The sequence below is a fragment of the Durio zibethinus genome, chromosome 25 (assembly GCF_047325235.1).
Source record: "Durio zibethinus cultivar Kanyao isolate XHJ-2024 chromosome 25, ASM4732523v1, whole genome shotgun sequence".
Taxonomy (NCBI): Eukaryota; Viridiplantae; Streptophyta; class Magnoliopsida; order Malvales; family Malvaceae; genus Durio; species Durio zibethinus.
The window spans coordinates 10,128,199-10,146,071 of record NC_143186.1 but is presented as its reverse complement, the minus strand read 5'-3'; the positions used below and the strand labels follow the sequence as shown (position 1 = coordinate 10,146,071).

The 17,873-nt window shown below is 28.2% G+C and overlaps 2 protein-coding genes across 2 annotated transcripts; one reads left to right on the top strand and one right to left on the bottom strand.

Annotated features, from left to right (window-relative positions):
* Nucleotides 1-7,762: 7,762 nt before the first annotated feature.
* On the bottom strand, nucleotides 7,763-9,316 carry LOC149511602 (scopoletin 8-hydroxylase-like). The gene is made up of 3 exons (XM_089754465.1): nucleotides 8,598-9,316; nucleotides 8,157-8,502; nucleotides 7,763-8,064 (listed from the first exon to the last, which is right to left on the bottom strand). The coding sequence occupies exons 1-3, from the start codon at nucleotides 9,182-9,184 to the stop codon at nucleotides 7,822-7,824; spliced, it is 1,176 nt and encodes a 391-aa protein (XP_089610591.1). The 5' UTR covers nucleotides 9,185-9,316; the 3' UTR covers nucleotides 7,763-7,821.
* Nucleotides 9,317-15,599: 6,283 nt separating this feature from the next.
* Nucleotides 15,600-17,397, top strand: LOC111276020 (scopoletin 8-hydroxylase-like). The gene is made up of 3 exons (XM_022861724.2): nucleotides 15,600-16,348; nucleotides 16,445-16,790; nucleotides 16,929-17,397. The coding sequence occupies exons 1-3, from the start codon at nucleotides 15,849-15,851 to the stop codon at nucleotides 17,178-17,180; spliced, it is 1,098 nt and encodes a 365-aa protein (XP_022717459.1). The 5' UTR covers nucleotides 15,600-15,848; the 3' UTR covers nucleotides 17,181-17,397.
* Nucleotides 17,398-17,873: the final 476 nt, after the last annotated feature.

The following is a 17,873-nucleotide window of genomic DNA, read 5'->3' as shown; positions in this document are numbered from 1 at the left end:
TCAATTCTTGCACTACCTCTCTTTGTTGACTTCACTATGTTAATACAATATTATCCTCATGATCTTTTGAATCATGTATGTTTTTTTTTTTTTATTCTTAAATTTTTATTTTTTAAGAATTGATATTGTCATGGTTAACTACAATGAGGAGCGATTTGCTCAACTGTGAACTAACACATAAATTTGTTCATTTAATATTGATAGAAAGTACCTTATGCTTCAAAGAGGTTTCTTTATGGCCATTGGTTACTACATTTGACGATCAATGACCTGTATGCAGCCTTAACTTTTGACAATCTTATAAGTTTTTTTTATTTAAAAGTAATGCCATAGTGAACCTCACTTTTATAATCTTTTTATATTTGCATATTTTCGTGTAAAAGGAAAAAAGAATCATAAAAAATCATAACCATTAATTTTTTTAAAGCAAAGCACTGTGAAAAAGGCAATGAAAACAATTTTGCATGTGATATTTCTATTCATAAATTTGCTTTTGTGGAAAGAGACATAGAATTGGGAAGGGAATAGAATGTTTTAGTTGTCCAATAAGGTTTTAGCATGGATAGCTAGAGTTATTGGTTTATTTGATATTCAAAATTTATTATCTATGTTTGAACAAATATGTTTTCTATAATTTATGTTTCAACAAATATAATTTTATTTTGTATAACTTATGCTTTCTATTAGTTTTTTTAACTTTATGTTTAATATTGACCTTTTCTTAATAATGGATTTCATGCTAATGAAATTTGCTTGGAATAGATTTGTTTTATGTAACTTATCCATTATATTAACCTTTGAATATATATATTTTATATAAATTATGTTATCTATTACCTTATGGATCTATACTTTCTAATTATGCATTTCATGCTGAATTTTAAGGTGTTATATAAATACAACTTTATTTTTCGATGATAGCCATGTCTACATGATATCTTCATTAGATAACTCATACAAAGCTAAAATTTTTTTTTATCATGCTCATATTTTTAAAGTGCTCATACATTTAAATTAGCTTCTCATAGTGTACGCTGGCCTTTAACTAGTAAAGAATAAAAAACATATGATTTTACAGGTATGCCCATCCGCTACATTTATGAAACTATATTGAAAGAAGCGAAATTCCGTAATAATTAAATGAACCATATTATTCTTTCACATTTATAATTTTTTTTTTATAATGCCTTCATCATATCTTTAGATTTTGTCCAAATCTAATTCACTTTTATATAATTTTAGAACTATGTTTTTCTATCTTCAGCCTTTTGATCTAATGGCTAAAAAACTTAAGAAGACATGTGATGAGAGAATTCAAACCCACCATCTTTGTTTCCTATCTCTATGAATACAAAAAAAAAAAAAAAAATGGTATACTCCCTATATCTTTACAAGGCAATGATACAATCAATTTTTAAATTTGAGGGTGTGCCGTGTTATATAATATTAACTTTTAATTTTTAATAATTTTAAATAATAAATTTTTATACAATATCAAATAAGCTAATACAATAAGAAAAATTATAGAAAATCTCACATATAAAATTTTCATTATTTAAGTTTGGATAACAAATTTTCACACGGTGTTGTTAGGTGTTTAATTTTATACAAGATAAAATTTTATGATTAATTCTATGTGTGTTAAGTTAAAAACCCTAATTTTTTTAAAATAAGATATACAAAAATAATGCAATAACAAGTAAAATTTTTGAAAAAAATCTATAATTTAATATTAAAGACATCCCGCGACCCTTTTGTTTTCTAATTTACTATACAAGTCAATAATGTCTTAAAAAAATTAATGGGTATATTTAGGCAAATAAAACTTGAAGGTTATGGATTAATGGGTAAAAATTGAAGGTTCTAGATTTTTTGAAATAGTGATAGTGAAAAAAAGAAAACAAAAAGGAAGGGGAAAGAAGCAATAGAGAAAAAGAAGGGGAACGATTGACGGGGGAAAGGAGAAAGGTTGCTGATGGACCAACCCTTCCACTATTACCACCTATAGATCTTTGTAAAGTCCTAATCTCCTCCTCCTCCTTCATTCTTTAACTTTCTTTTTGTTTTTTATTTTCTTATTTTTCAATTTTGCCTTTCTATCTGGTTGGTTTTTTTTTATGATTTTGCATATGTGAAATATTCTGCATTTTTCTAGTATGATCTTTTTGCCCATTCTTTGATTTACTCGATCGAAGATTTTTTTTTTTTTTTTTTTGGTTTTAGGGTATTGCAGCTTAGATTTTATTTTTTAAAATATTGTTGATTTTTTTTTTATCTTATGAAAATTGTTGACAGTTTTTGGTAGAAGCTGGCTTTATGAAAAGAAATAGGAAGCTGTAAAGAGAGAAGTTCTCTATCAAATTCAAGAGGAAATTGCATGTGTTTTTGGTGAAAAAATTTATGTTCTTGTGAAATTTTTAAAATTGTATGTATACTTTGATACTTTATTGATGTTTTAACTCTACTATCTGATTCAACTAGGGAAAATGAAAGACAAACTATCTCTAATTGTTTTAATAATCTATGCAATAAAAACTTCAAAATCTAAAGCCACCCACAAAGCCTAAGCAAAATTTTATATTTTTTTACTTCTAAATCATGTTTTAACTCTTTTTCTTAATTTGGGTAATTGGCTGAAATAGTTTTTGATCGTAACAATGTTGGCTGGTTTGAAACCTATACTAGAAAAATGCAAGAATATTTCACATCCCTTAAATGTTTATGAAAGGTATTAGAGATACTACAATTTTTATTAGCAATGTTCCTTATAAAAAATGTAAAAAAAAATTTACTGAGTAAACATTTAAAGCTCAAATATTATAATCATTGTTGATTAGATGAATTTCTACTCCTACATAATTGCAAAATTTTGTCCTCTTACTCGCCTTTTAATGTTGCCTTCAAACTTACATGTTTTTTAAATATTGGTGAATAATTATGGCGCCAAATAAGCATGATCAAGATGAAAGTATTAGCAACCAGAAAAAGTAAGCCTTAATATGTTGATCATATGTTCATTTCATGGCCATATAAGAAGAAAATTTATTGGAATTAACATCTTTTTGTTTATCAAGACATAGGGAAAGTTGTATGTTTAGAACTTATTTTTTTCTTATTTTCATGTTTGCTTAGTATCCTTATCTCGGTCATGCTTTTTTCCATGTTAGGCTGGTGTAAATAAGGTGATCATTTTTGTTCCCAATAAAGATGCCCCTATGTTTGTTATCGATGTCAATGAGAAGGAATACAAACCTGGCTTTGACATTGTCTCCAATACAAGCTACACTACTAACTGCCTTGCTCCATTGGCTAAGGTAATAATGATTTCTCTTTTATTTGTTTAAAGTATTAGGCTAATAATTTTATCTTCAAGGTAATAACAGACCTTAAACATAGTGGTAGGTCATCCATGACAAATTTGCCATTGTTGAAGGTCTTATGATCACTGTCCATTCGATTAGTGGTAAGTAACTATGGTGTTTTATTTCTACTTATTCCAACCATTTATGTATTGTTAAATGACCTATCTTTCTGATTTAGCTACCTAAAATATTGTTAATGGCCCATTAATGAAGGATTGGGAAGGTAGCAAAGTTACTTCATTGAATTCTCAGCTTATAATTTGGTGGGTAGGCCTTTTGTGAGGTGCAATCCCTATTGCACTATCTTATAACAAGGTAAATTATTTTATTTTAAACCCAAGGTTTAGTTTAGTTAGTTCATACAATCATCCTTAAAAAATAACATCTGACACATTTGAAGTTTAGATTTCAATATCTATAACCCCTTTCTGTATCTCTAAATTATTGCTATTTGTTAAAAAAAAAACCTTATGGTATGATGTTTTGCTAATTATATTGTCATTACTTTACAAAAATAGATTGAATATGATTTTACTGTGTGTGACAAGAAAACAATTATTATAAAATCATCAACAAATAAAAAAATTTTAATGCCTATAAATATCCATCAGGTTTCTAAAGTTTCATCAACTACACCAGTAGGTGAACCAAGCATAAATGGATCAAATCCTCTTCTACCAAAAACTGGTCTCATGAATCTATCATCAAATTTTCTCTACAAGTAATGAACAGTCTAAGTAGGGTGAGTTAATAGCAACCTTAAACTACTTTTCTTAGGGGCTATCAGTTGGTTCTCTCTCAAATCACTTGGTTCACCATTTTCAAAAAACATAATTCTTAAGTCTTATAGGCTAGGAATATTAGCATTGTCTGAAACATTTGGTTTTGCATTGATGAAATTCAAAGCAAAAAAAGATAGCATAGGGCTACCTTATAAAATAAAGTGGAAAAGCCACAGCAAAGAAAAGGTAATCTTATTTGGTTTTATATAGCTCTATGTCATAGAGCATTGTAGATGTTAGGCTACTGATATACCCTTCAATGATCTATTAACTACCTGTCAAACACATAAGGCTACTCTAGCCTTCTCCCTCTTCCTTCCAACTTTCCTTTCTTTTTTTTTTTCTTTTAATTTTTCTTCGAATTTATTTTTGAAGTCAAAAAAGTAAAAAAATGTTTATTTTTTGTAAAATGAAATTCAAGGGTACTTGATAGTGATTGGTCAAAATTTTCTTTTGGCATGACTTTAGTGATGCTGTTGAATATTAGTAGCATCATTATGTTAATCAAAATACATTATTGCCATCTTACTTATTCAAGATCAATGTTTAAAGCTCATTTACACATGTTGGAAACATTATGTAAACCAAGTTAAATAATAAACCATTGGGAATAGGGAAAAAAAGGATTTGCAAGCCAATTATATTTTTGTTTATTCTGGTCCTACTTCTTTACATTAATTGTTTTATTAGTTTTATCAAAAACATTGTTATTATCATTTACATATTTGAATTCACAATCTTAGTTTACTTATGTTTGAATTTATTTGAGATCATTGTTTAATGTGATTTGTTTCACTTTGAAATTGAGTTTTGAATGATGAAGTTGAGGTTGCATGTATTTTTTTTTAATGTTGGTTCTTCAATTTTGTTTTTATGGCTTGATTTTTAATATTTTTTGCTTTGAATTTTTTTTAAGTCTTTAAGTTTGATTTGCATTTTTTATTTTTTTAATTTAGCTTTTTTGGTTATTTGCAGTTAATAAGGAGTTGTTGGTCTACAGTTTAACACCAATCTTGACGTGAGTATCCTCTTTCTGGTTTCCAATGAACTCAAACTTGTAGTTGTTAGTCACTCACACAAACACAAATCTTGAGTTTTATTATGGCAGTTTTAGTCCTTGATAGGTAGATCTAGAAATCTTTAACCATTTGATCCAAACCAATAATGAATATTGCATGGAGGTACAATGAAAGAATTGTAAGCTATGCTTTTTGGTTTTCTTAACTTTGTGATTATTACTATATTACTTTTATTTATGCAGGATACAACCAAAATCTTAGCTAATCCAAAAGGTAATACTCATTTCTCACGAAGGAAAAGTTTAGGTATGAAATAAATTCTTATTTGCTTTTAAAATTTATCTTTCAATCCTTCCTCCTTTTCTTAACGGAAGTGTATTAGAGGTTGTAATGATAAGCTTCTTATCTTGCTTATAAGTGACATAGAGAGAATTTTGTGGTATTTGTTTCCCATGTTCTTATAATGATGACTTGGCAAACTAAATGCATAGACAATCTTAATACTATTTTCCTAAAACTTTGTTAATAGATTTTCCAATTGTAAAAAACTAAATAATATTTGTTGTTGTTCACTATAAAATTAACAATAATTTTGAGTTTTATTGCAATCTCTTTATCATTGTTGAATATAAAATAATCTAGAGTAATTTATGTGACAAAAAACTTATTGCAATTGACCCATAGCGAAGCACAGATTATAACTTAGTATCCATAAAGACTAAACTATAAAATAAATTCAATTATTTGAAGAAGAAATTGAAAATTACATGATTAAGATTTTAGAATATTCCTCAAATAGTGCCTTTTTTATTGTTGGAGAAGCATATTTTTTAAATTGTTACCTAAGTAATAGGTTAACATTTAAAAAAAAAAAAAAGTAATAGGTTAACTTAAACTATTTAGGAGGACAAATAAATTTTGTGTAGTTGAAACAAAACCCAAAATAATTAATAAAATTTAATATAGTTAAAACTTGCTATTGGTCATTTATTGATATACCTGTCCAGTAGATGTATACTCTTGAATCAAATCTTTGATAGAGATTTTTGAGTTTTAGTCTATCATAAACAATAAATTATTAATAATAATACTTTATGTAATTTTAGTTTTAAAAATATTTAAAATATAAAAATTGTGAAATTTTAATAATTTTTTGTTATCTTAATATTTTTAAAAACTTTGAACCTCTTGACCTCGCTAAATTAGTTCAAACCTTGGGGAAAGCTTTTAAAAGATTAATTGGGCCTAATCTGACTCAACTACATAAACACCTATATTTATCAATTAATTAATGAGAATCATGTAATTTTGATTTTTTTAATTTAACGAAAAATAATATAAAATATATTAAACAAAAAATATATATTTAACCTTTGGAATGGGCTAAATGATGGACTGCCTCTTACCCACCCTCAGTTCCATCATTTCCACAAGTATCAAATCTCGATTAAAAAAAAAATTGAGCTTCTTTCCTTGTCTATTAGACTACGGTTTCACACATTTACAATTCTAATTTGATTGATTCACTGTTTGATGCAAAGTTGGTGGATTAATCAAGCAACTGATTTCTTCAAGCTGACTGCCTATGGTCAAATAGAAGGATTCTTGGTCTCTTCAATTTTGTAATATTAACATGAGTCGCCCAAGGATTGATAAAGAATAGTCATCACAAACTATTTTGGACTCCGGAAAGCTGGCATTCCCTCCGACATTAATTCCCCCAAAGAATGTATAAAATATAATTAATTAATTAATTAATTAATTACTTCTACATTTTAATTTTAATTTTTCTTTAGGGTGATCTTTTAATTGTAAGACTGTCTCACTTTCAAGACTTGCTAGGACGTTTGTCACTTTTTCTTTCTTTATTAATAAAATAATAACTTTTAAACCCAAGCCTTGCCCATGGATTGAGACTTATTATAGTAATAAAAATATTTTTATATTAATATATTGCATTCTTTATTTAATAAAATAATAACTTTGGATTGGGTTAGATTCAAAAATCTTAATCAGGCTCTCAAAAGCAGGCCAAGCATGGGTCTGAAGGATAACATATCTTTGGACAAGTTTATCTACTACTCGAAGAATTAGATATATATTTCAATTAAAATTGAAAAGAAAAAGAAAAAAATAATGTTTATTTATTTATTTTTTTAATTGAAGAAGAGGAATTGGAACCTTTTCTTATAGTAGGGGATCAATCAACTAAGCCAAATATTCGGGTGCAATGGTAATTGATTTTTTGTAAAGAAAATACTTCTTAGTAAATCGAATAGATTTTTTTAAGGTCTCCAAACGTACACATTGATAATTGAGGCTCTAATTGAAGCTTTTGGTTTAAATTTGGGGATGGACGAAGTGGACCTATGGTAAAGAAAAAAAAATTCCTTAAGTAAAACGAAAAGGCAAAACATAATGCTTAATATGAATTTATGATTAACATGAATTTTATTGATAGAAGTTAATAAATTTTACACTCTCTATTAGAAAATGAATAACCAGATAATTTCTTATGGAGATACGAGTCTGTGTACATTTATTTTCTTTTATTTCAAAACTCAATATAAGATGAAATAAGAAGTTAAGAACCAGCAAAAAGACAAACTAAAATCAAAATTAAATTTAGACATATAAATTATTCTCCATCAAGTAAAATTAAATCCTTACAAAATCAAGGGACTTTTTGCCATCATGTGGATTTCCAAAAAAGTTGTTCATGTAATCTGCAAGAACGAACTCTCTATAACGAGCAATTCCATCTTTCTGTACCACTTGAGGCAGCGGTCCAATCTTCTCTGTTGGTTTTGGAATTGTAAATATTGGTATTGACACCCTTGATTTTGTGCTTGTCGTACGTACTCTATGCTCTGCACTTTTGTACTTTCCATTGCTTAATATCTGCAGACAAACATAAATGAATTAAAGACATGGTATTTGCATGATTATTTTTTGTTAAAGAAAAAGACCCTTATTCAAATTTTGATTTGAACCTGTAACATATCGCCAACATTGATGACCAGAGCACCAGGAACAGGTGGGATCTCTACCCATTCTCCTTTGTTATCAATATCTGCATCGTCTGGAACTTTAACATACAAACCTCCAATCCCATCTTGTAACAAGACGGTGAGGGTGCCCATATCAGAGTGACGCCCTACACCAACTGTGAGCTCTGGATTAGGACATGTTGGATAGTAGTTCATATTGACGGTCTTCCTGCCAATAAGTGCATCAATCTTCGAGTCATCTAGTTTGACTCCAAGGTTTTCCATCAAAACTTCAAGTAATATCTTCACCATGTCAAGCGATGTCTTTAAATACTCAAGTGCCACTTCCCTAAAAGAAGAATAAGGTAAAAGAATCAATTGATGGTACTAATAATACTAGTCAATTGGCTTCTTTCGAAAAAAAAAAAAAATGGAAAAGCCCACCTGCACTCTATAGGCCAATGCTGAAGAACTTCTGCATCATTGGTGTATACCATGCTGATATAGTCTTTCCATTCCAATGCTTCCTCTTTCGCTGGAACAAAGCTTGTCCCATATTTCACTAATGGAGTTGGACTCACTTCTGTAAGATAAACAGCCTTTCTTTCAGCTGGCAGGCCGAAGAAGTTATGTGCAGCATCCTTAAGTGACTCTAGTAGATCAACAGGCACTCCATGGTTGACAACTTGGAAGAAGCCAAGAGTCTCAGCTGCTCTAACAATTTCCTTGGCAACTTCATCATGGTCAGGCCCATCAAGCCTCGACAAATCAATCGGTAGCACCTCACATTTGCTTGCATTTTTCTTATCAATCTGCTCGGCCGGTGGTTGAATGTAAGCCTGGGGGACCTTTGAGATGCCAGCGTCCACAATTCCTTTGACGCCATTTCCATCTCGGACGACAAAGTTGAAAAGTGAGCTGCCATTATCAAAACTTGGAGCCATTTGGGTGTAAATAAATGTAAGAAAGGCTGTTAAATATTTCTTTTGTCTGTCGAGAGTGTTTGATTGATATGAAGTTGTGTGGTTCATCAAACCAAGTGATGGGCTCTATTTATAGTGCATCGATGGTTTATACTTCTTCCGAAGACAAGGTTCTTGGTATTTACAAAAACATTTAAAGATATTTAATAATTTATAAAACCAAGGAATTCGAATTTCAGCTTCCACAATATTTCTAGAATGGCAAATCCACAATTCTGACTAAAATATTATTACTATTATTACTACAATAAACAAAAATATTATTAAATCTAAAATTCAAGCCCTGCGCTGCCTTGTGTGAATACGAACTCTCTCTACATGCAGGAAATCGCAATTCAAACGAAGTATTGACAAGACTTTTCTCTTTTTTTTTTCTTTTTTGTTAAAAACAATGACTTTTCAATGGTATAGAGCACTTCAAATATTTTAATCATATTTTACAAACATTAGACACCATTTCAGTACGTGAAATTTGGATACAAAGCTCATGACTAATTTTAGTTATAAAATCGAGATGATCCCAAAGAAAACCAAGGCAAAATTGTTTAAATATGAATGCTAAACTAAATTTAACAACCATTCTAATATAATTGTCCTATATAAAAATTAAATCATGAATTTTGTTAAAAAAAATTACATTTAATTATTCAAAAATAATTTTTAGTTCTGTTGTTGAACATATTTTAAAAAAAAAAATTTCAAAGTAAATTAACAAAATTAACCAATTTATACCTAATTTCCTTATATGTACTGGTCAATAATCAATAGGTACAAAAACCCAGATGACTATATATTACATTCATAATAGAATATCCAAGAAATTCTTTACTTCTTTAGTCTATGGATCTCTTATTTCTTATATTTTCGGGGTCAAAAAAAGAAATTCAAACCAAACTTTTGGTCGTTTTTATTTCTTTACATTTGTTGTTGGTCTACAAATATGGAGATCAATTAATCAAACTTGGATTATACAATATCGAATAATATTCCCTTCTTATACAATCTCAAAAATTCAAATTAAAGATTCCTAAGCTGTTTTTGTTAAATTTAAATTTAGAAGTCTTCCTTGTTTTTCTTTGTAAAAATAATAATAATAATAATAATAAAATAATAATTATCATTTGACATCGATGATGAGTGGGTTTGAACGTTTCAGCAAGAAAAGTTTTTGGGCGTTTAAATATGATCATTTATAGTTTTTCATCTTTGATTTCATTTACTTGTTTACGTAAACATTGGAAGAAACTTAAGGAAATGGATTTTCAGCTACCGCCAATTCTGACCAAAAGAAATGGGGAAAATCGATAGCTATTGGTTCTAGAATGTTTATTCGTATCTAAAATTCAAGTCCGGATGACAAGATTTTATAAATAATAATAAAAAAAAAAGGCTTATTTGATCCACCGGTTCTTCGCATGCTATAAAATCTTGCTCTAAAGTTCACAACTCAAGACACATTATTTACTTTAGAAAAAAAATTAGAGAATGACAGATAAACAATAAGATCAAGAAAGTAAAATGGTTTTAAGCTATGAAAAACATATTTTAAAAAATTTAATATGCTTATAGGATTAAGCCAAAAATAAATCTCAGTAAAATAGTGAAAATGGTTATGTAAAAAAAAGAATTTTTATATTTACATCTATACTTATATTTTATATATGACAAGTATCTGTAAGAGATTAGTCATTTGACACATTCTTGAAAAAAATTATTTTATCCTTAATCACATATCAATAGCGCAAGAAGAAAAAAACCAACCAAAATCATAGCACAAAAAAAAAAAAAGAGTCATTAGCACAACGATAAAAACACAAAGATCAGTCTTATGCAAATAGATTTGAAAAGTTAAATTTTCTCGAAACTAAAGTCAAAGATGTATAACTGTATATTAAAAGTAAAAATACAAAAAATACAAAAACAAAATAAAAGAACATCCAAAATAAGAGCATAAATTTGAAACAAATTTATAAATTTCAGTCTTCTTTTATATTTCAAATTTAAGAATTTTTTTCAAATAACCATGTTTTTCAAAAGAAAAAAAATGAAAAAAAAAAAAAAAGCACCATAGATAAAACCAACAACAAATGACCAAAAATAAATACCGAAGACATAAAACCGAGATCACTTTCTTTCAAACTATAAAAATATTTTAAAAAATCAATAAAAAAATGCTAAAAACATAAGCCATCCATCAATCAACCAACAATCAAAGAACATCCAATCAAACAAAAATCAAAAAGGAAAAAGAAAACCCGAGTAAAGAGTGATCCACCTCTTAACAGGGATGATAGCGACGATGATGGTTATGGTTAGGTTTTTGGGATATTTTTGTAGAGAAGGCCTCTTTAAGGTAAAATAATCTGTGGAAAATAAGGTGTTAGTCAAAAGGTAGACATAAAAGATCATAGAGAAAAAAAGAGAAGGGATTGAAGGGTTTAGATTGTCAGATTCTAGATATTTTTAGACTTTTTCGGGTTTTGTTAGATATTTAGTTAAATGAGAATGGAGTAGATTAAACTCAAAATAAGATGGTAGGTGGATCTTGGCCCGTTTTAAGTAAACAAGCCTATCAAAAATATAATCCACCTTGACCCATTCTAAGTAATAAAGCCTAATCCAAATGATAAACAATTCATTTTATTTCATTTTTACAACATTTTCAATCCCTTTGAAATACTTTTTTAACTTTTATTTACATAAAATTTTTTTAATTTACATGTTACTTTAATTATTAAAAAAATAAAATTAATAATAAAATAATCATTTGACAATTTTCCAATGATGAAAAAAATAATAATAGAAATATAACATAATACTTTTTTGTATGATTAAAAATATATAATAATAAATTTTATCAAAAATATTATGATTTTAATAATTAAAATAATTGAGAGAATATAAATACATCAATTATACTTTTATTGAAAAAATCAAAAATAAATCTCAAAATGAAATGGATGCATACAATTACTATTAAAAAGTTTTTAAATAATTTAATAGTTAATATTTATTATTTTACAACAAATAGAAAAAATAAAAAAAAATTTATTTTTCTTATAATTCCTTGACATGAGATTTGAGGATGGATTTGGGCTAAGTCGAGCTTAATATTAACAAACTTTAGGTTTGTTCTAGCCCGTTTTGAAATATGAATCTAATTTTATTGTCTAAACTTGGCCTATGTTTTAAAATGAGTTATTCAGGCTCATCCAAACTAATCCATTTTTCAATTTAAAAAAAATAAAATTAACTTTTTATAATAAATATTAATTACGAAAAACAAATATTCAATAAAATAAAATTTTATAAAATGATTTTGTAAATTTAATTGGATATTTGGATGGGATTGATACAAATAGGTATATAGTATTAATATAAACACATATATTATTTAATTACATATTTATTTTTATGTAATATAATTATAAATATAAAAATATTTAAAAATTATTCAAATTGGGTTAGGTCAAATTTAGATTTTAAATATCATGTCCAAAGCTCAACTCATTTTCTAAATAAACCTAAAATTCAAACTCAAACCGATTAACGAGTCTAAAATTTATATTAAAATTCTCCTAAATTTTCATTGAGATTTCAAACTTGAATCCTTGATCAAGTTTGCTTCTAACATAAGGTGAGAGGAATTACTAGTAATGAATGAAAACACATGTCATTTCTATTAAGTAAAAAGTCATTTTATAAGACAACTTTTAATGAATACACATATTATTTCATTAATGATAATATATATTACTCCCTCCATCGCTTAAAAATTGTCCTCTAACAATTTACAGAAAATTTAAGAAATTTATTATTTTATTATTTTTCATTCAAATAAAGAGATTAAATTTCATTTGTACCCTTTGTTGTTTTCTTGTATTTTGCGCAATACTAATGATGGTAAACCAAAAAGGGTACAATTGAAAATTCAATCACATATGTTGTTTACTTTTGAAAAAGTAGTGACAAATTGAGACTTCCTAAAACAAATAGACAAAGAAAATAAAAATGAAGAAATACTATTCTTGGTGAAGAAATACTAAATTTCACTTAATGGACAAAAATATCTTTTCGTAATCTATATTTTACGAAAGTTTGCCAGAATTTTGTCATCACCATCAAGGACATAGTCCAGCAAAATTATTAAAATGAACTTTTCTTGTCTATATTAATATATATGGAATAATAAAATTTTTCAAGTACGTAGGCCCAGTTTTTTTAAAATATATAATACGAAGATTTTAATATTTTTAAATATTTATTTAGAATTGTAATTAAATAAAATTATTTTATTTATTCAATAATATTTTAATTTGGACTAGATTTGAACTCAGATAATAATGTCCAAAACTTAATTTAAATCAATCAAGCTACCAATTCTGTCTGTGGATAGATATACTTTTATTTTTATTTTTTTTTAAGTTTCTAATTTATTCTTAAACCTTCACTTTATTATGTATCTTATTGAAGAAAATATTATATGCCTAAACTCTTTTAAATCCTCAACCTACAAATATTAACTCTTATAACACATCAATTAATTCAAGAAATAGTCGGCGAAATACTTCGATTGTTGATTTTGCTATCAATGAGGTCGTTTATCTAAATGATTAAAAAGCTGGTTTTTGTGAGCAATTTTTTTTATCTATAAATTTAATGTAAGGTTTTTTTTTTTTTTAATGCCTATGGTTTGTTTTGATTCTGAATGAGGAAAGTCTTCTCTCACCTTAAATATTTGTGTAAAAAAAAAAAAAATTAAAATCTCCATATCTCAACACTAAATCAATTAGTTCTATTTGGTTTTTATTTTTATGATTAAGATTGTGGCAATAAACTATTAATTCATTCGTAAAATTTAAAGCAAACAGTTATTCCATCAATTAATTCCTCATTTTACGATTAATCCATATTAAATTTTAATTTGATATTTTCTTATAATTTCTTTGTATCAAATTGTAAATGATCAAAATTCAATATACCGAAAAATGGTCAATCAAATAAATTCGACAAAACTTTTTTGTACTTTTTTACCTTTTTCCTTTTTCTTTTTTCTTTCTCTCCCGCCCTTTTTCCGTTTCTCCTCATTTCCAGGACTTTGGCTTACCTCGAAGATAATTAAGGCAAAGAATGGTCTTTGGCCTTTTTCTTCAGTGATGGGCACTTAATGAATTAGATTAATTTGGTAGGAATGGGAAACTCATCAGTTAGACAGAATGGAAAGCAATCAAGGTTCGATCATTATGGAAACTATTTCGGGGTTAAAAACTTAGATGCCCAACTTTGAATAAGATTTTTAAAAATTATATTTTTATATAATTTTAATTATAAAATATATTTAAACATATTCAAAATTTAATATTTTAATATATATATATATATATTTTTTCAAAATGAACCTATTAGGCTCCAAAACAGAGATCAGACTAGCTTGGGGTTTTAGTAGAAGTCATGAAGGGACAATAAATGGGAATAAAAGAAACAACGCCATATCCAAATTATGAATTCAACTTATTAATTTTTCAAGTCTATAACTTGCAATGAAATTATTACATTGCGTTGCTTGGAGAACACTATCAATTATCGGAACGAACTTTCCACAAATGACATCGATACTTAGATTTCCAAAAACAATAAAAAATAAAGTTGTCTGAAAAGATGGAGATCGAACCTTTGTCTCAACCAGAAAATTTTCCTAAATGGAAAAGCAACTTGTGGAATTTGTTGACTATTATCTTCTTACAACATGCATCTCAATTTTTGTGGATTAATTCAAACAAAATTATGTCAAAACTTCCATTCTTCTTCTTCTTATTATTATATTATTATGCATATGAAATAAATAATTAAATTTAGTTGTATTTTAAATATAATTAATATATTTTATATATGCTGCTATATTGTGTTTCAATTTAATAAAATAGATTATTTTTTAAGTACAAAATCAATACCCTTCGAAAGTCCTGTTAATATTATTGTAATCGTCAGCGTAATTTGGATGAAAATTGCATGAAATCCATCACTTTCATCACCCGGAATTGAATTTTGGATTTGAAACTCTTTATTGATAGAACTGCACGATCTTGAATAAACATTCCAGTTAGAACCCAAATATACAAGATGAAAAAAATGGATATATAACAATTATCTAATTAACTCATTTGTAAAAAATAAAAACATCAGTCAAAAAGAGCCAAATATCTTGAATACACCCACCTGTCAAAAACTCTAGTTAAAATTTGAGAATATTTACTTATGAATATGACGTAATATCTTGAGAGAACAATTTTCTAATTACTCTCATCTCTAATTCCATGGAGAAAATGTATTCTATCATTATTCCTCTTAAAAAAATTAATGTGCAATGGAAAGTTTTAAGAAATTTTCCTTTCCATTTTGGCATTTTGCTTATGTTTTTGGTCAGATGGAGAGAACCCGTTCTAGATTATGGCAGCTTCCTTGATTTTTTTTATAGAATGCTAAATTTCTTCACCAAAAGTGATAATTGTCAATCTTTAAACGCGCAATACCTTGTCTTGCTGAAAAATTCAGAGCCATTCGCCATAAAGGTCAGCAGGAAACTAAAATTTTAATATTTGATGATGAACCATCCATGCACTATAAATAGCCTCCTTCCCTTTGGTTGAAGCACCACACAGCCTCTTATCAATAAAACTTCTCAACATACAAAAGAAATATACAACAGACCCAAATGGCTCCAAGTTTCGATAATAGCAGCTCACTTTTCAACTTTATCGTCCAAGAGGGAAACGGCGTGAAGGGAATGGTGGACTCTGGCATATCAAAGGTGCCCCAGGCTTACATTCAACCACCAGCCGAGCAGATTGATAAGAAAAATGCAACCAAATGTGAGATGCCGCCAGTTGATTTGTCGAGGCTTGATGGCCCCGACCATGATGAAGTAGTCAAGGAGATTGTTAGAGCCGCTGAGACTCTCGGCTTCTTCCAAGTTGTGAACCATGGAGTACCCGTCGAACTACTGGAGTCCCTTAAAGAGACCGCCCATAACTTCTTTGGTCTGCCCGCTGAAAGGAAGGCAGTTTATCGCAAAGAAGTGAGTCCAACCCCGTTAGTGAAGTATGGTACGAGCTTTGTCCCAGAAAAAGAGAAAGCACTGGAATGGAAAGACTATATTAGCATGGCCTACACTAATGATGCTGACGCTCTTCAACATTGGCCTGTAGAGTGCAGGTAATGTTTGTGCTATCTATTCTTCTTTTCCTTGCTATTCCCTAACCGGATTTATAGAGTTTCATATTCATATAAATATCAATATCCTCTTTGTAGGGATGTTGCTCTTCAATACTTGAACACATCACTTGATATGGTGAGGAAATTGCTTGAAGCTTTGATGGGAAATCTTGGAGTGGAACTGGATGACTCAAAGATTGATGCATTCATTGGAAAGAAGATGGTTAATATGAACTATTATCCAACATGTCCTAATCCTGAGCTCACAGTTGGTGTAGGACGCCATTCTGACATGGGTACTCTCACAATCTTATTACAAGATGGGATTGGTGGTTTGTACGTAAAAGTCCCAGAAGATGTAGACATGGAAGAGAAAGGAGAGTGGGTCGAGATTCCTCCTGTTCCTGGTGCCTTGGTCATCAACATTGGTGATATGTTACAGGTTCAAATCAAAGTTTCTATCGACACTGGTTTCATTTCATTGGAAAATTAATCACACTATATATAGCATAAGAATTTGAACAAATGGAAGATTGAAAAAAAAATACTAATAATTGTGTTTTTAATTTGTTTTATTCAGATATTAAGTAATGGAAGGTACAAAAGTGCAGAACATAGAGTTCGCACCACAAGCACAAAATCCAGAGTGTCAATACCAATATTTACGAGCCCACAAGCAACACAAAAGATTGCACCATTGCCTCAGGTGGTCGAGAAAGATGGAGTGGCTCGATATAGAGAGTTTGTTTTTTCAGATTACATGAACAGCTTTTTCGGAAATGCACATGATGGCAAGAAGTCCCTTGAGTTTGCAAAACCCAACTCGGCTTGAAATAGAAAACATATTCTACTCTATTCTCCGTGATATTGATTCTGGCACATCTATTACTCCCTCTTATATTTAGCACAAGTGTTTTGTTTGTGACAATAAAAAGATGATGATTTAGGGTAGCCTCTGTCATCTCTTCTTTCTATATTTTTGAACCAAAAGTTGTAATTCATCAGCTTCTTATTTGTAATTGAGATCACAACTATTTTTCCGATTATTAGCAACAATATTCAAAATATATGTAGTATTAAAAATCAATAATGTAGCATTTACAGTAACATATATAATTTTCTTACCAAAATAAAACAGGGCAGTGTTTTGATTTGGGCAAGTGGATTCAACCCCTGTTTAAAAACTCAATGAATTATGTATCAATCAATTGAGTCTAAATGATATTTAACAAATTTAAGATTTTAATTCCAACACTTACAATACTTTAAAGCTACGATCTTTTATGTGCAAAAAAAATGATAAAATGTTAAAAAAAACTCTCAAATAAAAATTTAATAATCATTTAAATTTATGATATTTTATTGTAATTAATCAAATACCAAAATTTCTTATTTCAGATCAATTGAACTTTATATATATATATATATATATATATTTTACCCAATCAAACTACTTAAACATTTATTTTTATTTCAATTGAGTTTTGAATTAAATAAAAATGAGCATTGACAGTTAATTAATTTT

What these genes read in the sequence shown, in the direction of transcription:
- LOC149511602 (XM_089754465.1), bottom strand. Translation starts at nt 9,184, where the DNA reads ATGAACCACACAACTTCATATCAATCAAACACTCTCGACAGACAAAAG. An exon ending in CATTGGCCTATAGAGTGCAG is followed by an intron (nt 8,503 to 8,597) that starts GTGGGCTTTTCC and finishes TTCTTCTTTTAG; the next exon opens with GGAAGTGGCACTTGAGTATT. An exon ending in ATGTTGGCGATATGTTACAG is followed by an intron (nt 8,065 to 8,156) that starts GTTCAAATCAAA and finishes GTTTGTCTGCAG; the next exon opens with ATATTAAGCAATGGAAAGTA.
- LOC111276020 (XM_022861724.2), top strand. Translation starts at nt 15,849, where the DNA reads ATGGCTCCAAGTTTCGATAATAGCAGCTCACTTTTCAACTTTATCGTC. An exon ending in CATTGGCCTGTAGAGTGCAG is followed by an intron (nt 16,349 to 16,444) that starts GTAATGTTTGTG and finishes TCCTCTTTGTAG; the next exon opens with GGATGTTGCTCTTCAATACT. An exon ending in ACATTGGTGATATGTTACAG is followed by an intron (nt 16,791 to 16,928) that starts GTTCAAATCAAA and finishes TGTTTTATTCAG; the next exon opens with ATATTAAGTAATGGAAGGTA.